At 43.0% G+C, this 9,008-nt stretch overlaps 1 protein-coding gene across 4 annotated transcripts in view; it reads right to left on the reverse strand.

The window, feature by feature from the left end:
- Positions 1–1,059: 1,059 nt before the first annotated feature.
- The window catches only part of LOC139066236 (gastrula zinc finger protein XlCGF57.1-like), a 39,362-nt gene continuing 31,413 nt past the window's right edge, over positions 1,060–9,008 (reverse strand). For 2 of the 4 annotated variants that reach the window (XM_070548613.1, XM_070548616.1), the window contains 2 exons: positions 8,841–8,923; positions 1,060–3,736 (listed from right to left, as the gene is read on the reverse strand). In XM_070548613.1, the coding sequence (XP_070404714.1) occupies positions 2,067–3,515 (1,449 nt within the window). In that variant the 5' untranslated portion in view covers positions 3,516–3,736; positions 8,841–8,923 and the 3' untranslated portion in view covers positions 1,060–2,066. The remainder of the gene's footprint in view (positions 3,737–8,840; positions 8,924–9,008) is intronic. The other 2 variants (XM_070548614.1, XM_070548615.1) reach the window with 2 other exon arrangements.

Here is a 9,008-nt window from a genome sequence, read left to right on the forward strand (position 1 = left end):
TTACAATACTTTTTACTTTTACTTGAGTAAAAATTTAGGCAAGTACTTTTACTTGTACTTGAGTAAAAAATTATCAAAGTATTGGTACTCGTATTTTAAGGTATAGCAATCAATGTTTTTCTTCCGGGTGGATCACGTCAACCATTGGTCTGCAAAAATGTAAATTTCTGGTGAAGCCAACCCTGGGTTTGTTCTCACTTCCTGCACATGCGTACTCTGTGCACCCCTGCACTCTCATGGAAATCAGGAAGAGGATAATGCGGTCCAGTCTGCTCCCCACAGACGCCGCTGTTGCCGGTTTTCTGCTCGAGAGGTAAGCTAACGTTCTGCATGCTGTTTTAAGAGCCTCTTATTACACATTACGGCCGACAGCTACTTGTAAACAGGCGCTGGGAGAGTGTTGCGCAACGTGGAGAGGGCAGTTCTTTCCTGATATTCAGAAACATCGATTGCTATACCTTTAAGTAGGAAGTTGTAGTACTCTTTCCACCTCAGGTTGCACCTCAGACATTACAAAAACAGAAGGAATGGAAAAAATAAGCTGGATTAGTTGGTACCATTGCCGGTGGATGAATCTTCCTTGGTTTGGGAGTGAAGCAGCTAGACCGATGGAAGTGGCGGGTTTTGTCCAGTTTGCTGAGCGCCACATGAAGCTAACCTGCTTTGCTACCTTTCCATCCGATGCTTACCCTGCTAGCGTTAAACAGCAAAGTAAAACCTTCTAACCTGTACATGAACTTTTTCTATATGTCACAGTGAAACTTGGATTTGTAATTACAGAAAGTAAAATGTTGTGTAGATGTGCGAGGGAGAGCCGCTACACCGTGCAGTGGAGCTAGATGAACTCTGGAATAGGTGAGCAAATCTTATGCTGTTATTTCAAATAAGTTGGCACTATTTTACCTGAAAAACGTTAATAACGATTCATTGTACATATTCTGGTTAATAACTGTTGCACAAAAGTCTGATTATTGAGAAAGCCAGATTTATACTTTTGCTAACTGTGAATCCGCGTTTCCAATTGTATTTGGATGTCAAACAATATGGATAATATAGGTATTAATTTTTGATCAGGTTTATTTGCATGACAGATAATTACATGAGTGGATTAATCTGGTGACTTTGATGGCGAGCCTTCTCACTTTGCAAAACATCAGCATTTACGTTTAAACTCCAGAAACAGCGAACATCAAACTGAATAGTGAACAAAGATTTAATAAAACACTTTAGTGGCAAACAAACATTTCATTTTCAACCTTTTCGTCTCCAAAAACAAAACATTTAATAAAACTGCTGCCTTTCATTTTAGTTAAAAGAGCTTCCAGATCAGTAGCACATTTCATTCAACACCCTTAGAAGTCCCAAAATATATATTTTATTTACGTTCATTAATTCTGTCCTGTGTGGACTCTCGTGTGAAAGTTTAAACTTGTCTTATGACTAAATCTTTGTCCACAGAGCTCACAAGCAAAAGGCTTCTGTCCTGTGTGGACTCTAATGTGAGTGTCTAAACTTGACTTTTGGGTAAATCTTTGTCCACAGAGCTCACAAGCAAAAGACTTCTGTCCTGTATGGACTCTCATGTGTGTGTCTAAATTTCCCTTTTGGGTAAATCTTTGTCCACAGAGCTCACAAGCAAAAGGCTTCTGTCCTGTGTGGACTCTCATGTGACAGATTAAACGGGTCTTTCGACTAAATCTTTGTCCACAGAGCTCACAAGCAAAAGGCTTCTGTCCTGTGTGGACACTCGTGTGTCTGTCTAAACTTGACTTTACACTAAATCTTTGTCCACAGAGCTCACAAGCAAAAGGCTTCTGTCCTGTGTGGACACTCGTGTGTCTGTCTAAACTTGACTTTAAACTAAATCTTTGTCCACAGAGCTCACAAGCAAAAGACTTCTGTCCTGTATGGACTCTCATGTGTGTGTCTAAATTTCCCTTTTGGGTAAATCTTTGTCCACAGAGCTCACAAGCAAAAGGCTTCTGTCCTGTGTGGACTCTCATGTGACAGATTAAACGGGTCTTTCGACTAAATCTTTGTCCACAGAGCTCACAAGCAAAAGGCTTCTATCCTGTGTGGACACCTGTGTGTCTGTCTAAACTTGACTTTACACTAAATCTTTGTCCACAGAGCTCACAAGCAAAAGGCTTCTGTCCTGTGTGGACACTCGTGTGTCTGTCTAAACTTGACTTTAAACTAAATCTTTGTCCACAGAGCTCACAAGCAAAAGACTTCTGTCCTGTATGGACTCTCATGTGTGTGTCTAAATTTCCCTTTTGGGTAAATCTTTGTCCACAGAGCTCACAAGCAAAAGGCTTCTGTCCTGTGTGGACTTTCATGTGACGGATTAAATGTGTCTTTTGACTTAATCTTTGTCCACAGAGCTCACAAGCAAAAGGCTTCTGTCCTGTGTGGACACTCCTGTGTCTGTCCAAACTTGACTTTACACTAAATCTTTGTCCACAGAGCTCACAAGCAAAAGGCTTCTGTCCTGTGTGGACACTCATGTGTCTGTCTAAACTTGACTTTACACCAAATCTTTGTCCACAGAGCTCACAAGCAAAAGGCTTCTGTCCTGTGTGAATTCTCATGTGATTGTTTAAATATGACTTTACACTAAATCTTTGTCCACAGAGCTCACAAGCAAAAGGCTTCTGTACTGTGTGGACACTCGTGTGTCTGTCTAAACTTGACTTTACACTAAATCTTTGTCCACAGAGCTCACAAGCAAAAGGCTTCTGTCCTGTGTGAATTCTCATGTGTTTGTTTAAATATGACTTTACACTAAATCTTTGTCCACAGAGCTCACAAGCAAAAGGCTTCTGTCCTGTATGGACACTCATGTGTCTGTTTAAAGATGATTTGCAGCTGAAACTTTTTCCACAGTCGTCACAACTAAATGATTTTAGTTTTGTCTGAACTTTCCTGCTAGAGTCTACATTTTGCTTCACTCTAACACGTTTCTTATCAACACAACAGCTTGAAGACTTCAGTCCTGAATGACTAGTCACTCTCATGTGTTTCTGGAGAGACCGCTCATGGAGAAACTGTTCACCACACTCTGGGCAGCTGAAAGATTTGACAGCCTTAACATGTGATTTAGAAGACCTGCTCTCCTTCCAGTCTTTGTTATGATCTTTGGTGTTTGGCTCAGAATCTGACAAGAGTTTCAGCTGACAGTCAGAATTGTTGCCATCCTGGTCATCATCTTCATCATTGCTGACTTCAGTCTCTGAAGAGTTAGAATCATATTCATAAAGATTTAGATCTGGATTCCTGGTAGTTTCTGCTCCTCCACAGTCCTCTCTACCACTTTCTGCTTTCATCTGGTCAGTGGTGCTGCTGGTTGGAAGATCTCTGTCTTTAGGTTGGTTCTGATCAAACTGTGACAACAGAACTTCTCTTCCTTCTTCCTTAACCTGATGAGAAACTGCAGAGAATGAAATGTTGGTGGCATCAGTTTTGATCTCATCAAGCTGCTCCTCCTCTTCCTGCTTCATGTTGAGGGGCTCCATGTCCTTCTGGTTCAAAGGAGGCCTCAGTTCTTCAGGAGCTCTTCCTTCTTCCTTAAACTGACACAAAACTAAAGAGAATGAATTATCACAGTTTAAAATGAATTTAAATATAACAAAACTTTAAAATGTATTTTACTTTGAAAAACCAGTACTGCCGTTTTTCCCCGTGTGCGAAGGAGCCGGCTTCTGTGCGGTGCGCTGCTCTCACGAGTTAAAGAAAACTACAGGGAGAGAAAAGGTGGAAGAAAGGAACCTTACGTTAGAAGAAGGCATTTTTAGTTCAGACCTGTGAAAACCAGCTTCATGCTAACGCACGCTGCTACATGTGAACAGTAACGTAGTCAATGTGGTCTGTCGTTAATGCGTAATTCCAGATCGGTAACAGCGTACAGCTTCATGTCGGGTCATGTTCCCACCGAGACTCATTTCTGCTCGCATTTTCAGAAGAAGAGGAAGGAAGCCGAGGAAGATGTTGAGGTAACGTTAGATGAAGATGCTCATTGTTCTTTATCGTGACCCAGTTCCCTCTGAGTGATCTGTACCGTGATACGTGTGATATTCCCAACGTTCCTATTGGTGACTGAAGGGAATCTAACATGTGGCTAATATATTAGACAAGTAGGCTGAAGTGGAGGAGGTGAGTGAAGGAGAGACAAGTGGAGAGGCAGAGCAAGGAGCAGCATGATGATGGAGAGAGCAGCAGGGAAGCAGAGAATCTGGCTGGGACCCAAAATGTTCCTCCCATGGCTGTAGCACAACAGTCAAGCATTACAATTTATGTCAAGTTAAATAAATATTTTATTTCATTTTAATTAAACATGAGCTGTTTTACACACTCCTGCATTAATGTTCACCAAAAACACACAGTCTCATGTCTCAGAACGACCGTCTCCATACGTCTCTACCACCCTGCATTTAGGGGCGTGGTCCTGGTCAACACCATCTCCTGAACTCCAAACTGAAGGTCCGAATGGGAAAGAAAGGTGGCGTGGCATGGTTGTTGGTGCCAGACGGGCCGGTCTGAGTATTTCACAATCTGCTCAGTTACTGGGATTTTCACCCACAACCATTTCTAGGGCCGCCCCCTACATAGACCCTTTTGGAAAGCAACACCTGAACAGAGTTTGCGGCGCTGTTCCCTTGTTCGTCATGCTGGCTCAGAGCAAGGAATGCACTTTGTGCTGATGTTTCTGGATTCAGCGCTGCTTTCAAACGTGAACGTGACTCCGCTCGGTGTCGTTAATCATTTTTACCGGGCTGACTCCGACACGTGCCGGTGAACCAACCCACCTTCATGTCGCTAGTGTTAGCCCCAGGCTCCGGTTAGCTTCCAGCTAAAAGGCTACAGCACTCTCCTCCCAGTCCCACCCTGCTAAAGAGGGCCTGGAAAAGTTCCCCCACACATCAAAGTGATTTTTCCTTTATGAGCTTTTATAACCTTGTTAATCAGGATAGTTGATTTGCTGCTGCACATAAACTGTCAGTCAGAAGCTCAGCTAATTAACTAGCAACGAACTGTGCTTATTTGAACTGTGCATCTCCCCCCGCCTGCTCGTTGTGCTGATTTATCGGCCTCCAAAGACTGACTCTAACTTCCTTAACGATTTCTGTGATCTTGTGGCAGACTGCATCCTAAAATATGATTATGTCCTATTTTTTGGTGATTTTAATATCCATATCTGCTGTCCTGACAATGTGCTTGCTAAAGGTTTTTTGAATTTGCTAGATTCATTCAATCTAACTCAATGGGTACCGTCCCCAACTTAGGGCTGCAACAACGAATCGATAAATTTGATGAAAATCGATTACTAAAAGCGTTGGCAACGAATTGCGTCATCGATTCGTTGTGTTGCGCAACTCTTCCAAAAGCCCCCCCCCCCACCGCCGTTGCGCACAGACCGGAAGCAAGTCAGATCAGCACGAGGGAGAGAGCCGGCAGGTGTTTAGAAGAGGAACATGGCAGAAGCAGCGAGACCCAAAAAAGTAAAAACTTCTAAAGTTTGGGAGCATTTTCAGTTAAATCAGGCGAAGACATTCGTTACCTGCAACGTTTGTAGGTCAGACTCAGCATGGCACGGGAGTACTACGGTGATGATGCAGCATCTTAAACGCAAGCATGTCAGAATCATCAGCGAGGAAGGAGAGAGCTCGGTGTCCGGGTAAGTTAAAAACTTTTCAAAAGTGATTCACCCAAGCCCCGGATTATTACACAGGCTAGACATGCCCTAAGCTCGTAAAAAAAGTCTATAAAATCGTATGTGCGACGCTATTAGATAAACGGGGGGGGGGGGGGGGGGGGGGGACTCACGCTGCTGCAAACCGGTTCCGCCGTCACATTCCCGCAGAAACTGGTTGATCACACCGGGGCCAGACTACTAACATGTGGCTTTACAACCACAATGTCCTCAGAAGCAAAAACGCTTTTAAAAGGGAGGGAGGAGTCCTAACTGTTGCTGCAGGCGTGTTGTGTGAGAGTGCAGTTATATACTGGTTAATATATTTTTGGGTTCAGTTGCTTTCATGTGGCCTAATGTGAGTTTATTTGGGATCATTGGAATGATCAGCAGCATTTCTTGATGTGACTTTATGGCAGTTGCCCAGGGCATCATCACAAGGAGGATGGCATTCATTTACTTTTGTTTTATTTGGTATTTTTTCAGTCATTTTTGGAAATAGTGATTAATTTTGATTAATTCACAGCCTATGTTTAATTACATTTAAAAATTAGTTGTTTGACATCCCCAGTTATAATAAATGTCTACAGATGAGATCAAACAAAACAGATGAGAATTCCCCTTAAAGAGCAAGTCACCCCCAAATAAACTTTTTTTTGCTGATAAACTAAACAAACGAGTGTCTAATCGTGCTGCAGACACATGTGGTCAATAATTTGGCACTGTATTTTAATTTAAATCTGCCACCGCTATTGGCTAAGAAGTATGCTATGATGTAAACTGGTACATTATGATGTCACAATGCTGTCGTGAGCCTGAGTGTGTGTGTGTATTTGTTAGCGGCTCCGCCCTCTCGGTCTGCCAGGCAACAGCATGTGTTGCATTTTTCAAACATGAAGTGGGAGTGGAGTTAGACTCTGGTAGGGGTTGACTTGCTCTTTAAGCTGTTTAACTTGGACCAAGCATTTTAGGTCACAGATAGGTGTAGCTTAGGGTCTCTGTCTATACACCTTATAAGACAATTTAGGTGATGGCATGTTGTTTTTCTGCTATTGAACTGTTTTCTAATAATGTTGTGTTTAATAAAGTGAAAGAAGGAGAGAGATAACCCCATGCTTTCGTTCTTTTTTAAACACAGAAACAGTTTTGTTTACCTGTTTGTAGCTACAGTTTCGCCGACGGCTGCCGGCTTCTTCAGGCTGACGCTGATGGTGGCGCGTCACTTCCTTCTCCGTTTATCTGCGGGCAGCAGAGGACGTTGTCGCCCTCTACTGCCCGCTCTCCCCTCTCCGACGATGCAGTCCCATGCGTGGTCCAGCGTGTAAACTCCGTCGTCCCTGTTCATGGTCCCACATCCACGTCTCCTTATCTCTATTGCTTCCTTGATCCATCTTTTGTATTTTTGTTGTTCGGTGGTTATGATCCGTGTGCTGTCCCAGTCCATTATATATATATATTATATATTATATATATACATTATATAGACCGTAAACAAGAGGACAAACACATACAATACGCTTTAAAGACCTGCGCATACCCGACAAGGGCTATAAACAAAGGAAAACAACAAACAAAAACAGAAAGCAAAGAACAACCCAAAAAAAGAACCAGAAACCCAGAAAGACAAGAACCAAAACCAGTGATAACCCTACCATACATCAGAGGCATAACAGAAAAAATAAGAGCAACAATGAATAAACACAACATAAACACACCAACAAAGCCATACACAACAGTTAGAAACAGACTAGTGCACCCAAAAGACAAAATATCAGCTGGACAAAAATGTGGAGTCATCTACGAAATCCCATGCAAAATATGCAATAAAACATACATAGGAGAAACCGGACGCCAACTCAATACACGGACAATAGAACACAGAAAGGAGTGCGAGAAAGAGGCAAATCGTAAACACACAAGAGCAGCAAAGGAAGAAGAAGCAGAAAGTACAATAAAAAAGTCAGCCGTAACAGATCATTGCTTAAGAGAAAACCATATAATGGACTGGGACAGCACACGGATCATAACCACAGAACAACAAAAATACAAAAGATGGATCAAGGAAGCAATCGAGATAAGGAGACGTGGATGTGGGACCATGAACAGGGACGACGGAGTTTACACGCTGGACCACGCATGGGACTGCATCGTCGGAGAGGGGAGAGCGGGCAGCAGAGGGCGACAACGTCCTCTGCTGCCCGCAGATAAACGGAGAAGGAAGTGACGCGCCACCATCAGCGTCAGCCTGAAGAAGCCGGCAGCCGTCGGCGAAACTGTTGCTACAAACAGGTAAACAAAACTGTTTCTGTGTTTAAAAAAGAACGAAAGCATGGATTTAGAAAGACACAGCAAGAACACACCTAAGATGTTCGAGAAGAGAAATAACGTTTCCCTAGCAGTTTTGAAAAATGTCCCTATGTAATCCGATTAATCGATTAATCGTGTCGAGACCCCATCCGATTAATCGATTATCCAAATAATCGTTTGTTGCAGCCCTACCCCAACTCATGCCAGGGGTCACACCCTGGACCTGGTTCTCTCTTTTGGTCTCCCTGTCATGAACCTTGTGACTTTGCCTCCTGTGTTCTCTGACCACTCTCCTATACTCTGTGATGTTACGTTGCCATGTCCTGTCCCTGTGTGTGAAGCTCCAGCTACTAGGTTCAGAGCCCTGGATGCACAAACTGTTTCTCGCTTCATCCCGCCCTTCTTGCTCTTCATGTTTATGCTCGTTTTGTGAAACATGGTCAGTGATGTCATCATTAATGTTTCGCTCTGGTTCAAAGTGAAAAGGCTGAACAGATGACGTGTTGATGTCGCTCAACAGTCACTACAGGGTCCCAAAGCCGCCGGTGCAACCGAGGTACAACCATATGACGTCACTACCCAGAGTGCAGTGCGACGCTAACAACAATGGCGACCTACGAGTTAAACCATTTTTACTAATTTTATAAAGATTAAGACATCAAGAAGGGTTTTACACCATTTTAATATAACTGATACTAACATTTATCTTTTAAGAAGCACAGAGTTTTGTAACCTGGGTTCCTTTTAAAATGACAACTTTTGTCGCCAATGGCAGTGAATGAGTTAATGATGATGAGGGTGGTTCCTAGAGGCTGAGGTGTAGGGCTAAAGTGTCATCACTCACTTTGGTCTGGTCCAGACGCCGTCTCTTTACTGGTGCTCCTCAGTAGGTGACGTGAAGCTCCAACATCTGAGCGTTCTGTGTTCCTCAGAGGAGAAGAAAAGTAACATTAGCACTAGCTAAATTATTTTTACTAGCATCTCAAGGCCTTGGAGAAGCAGATCTTCACTT

The sequence above is a fragment of the Nothobranchius furzeri genome, chromosome 2 (genome assembly GCF_043380555.1).
Source record: "Nothobranchius furzeri strain GRZ-AD chromosome 2, NfurGRZ-RIMD1, whole genome shotgun sequence".
NCBI lineage: Eukaryota > Metazoa > Chordata > Actinopteri > Cyprinodontiformes > Nothobranchiidae > Nothobranchius > Nothobranchius furzeri.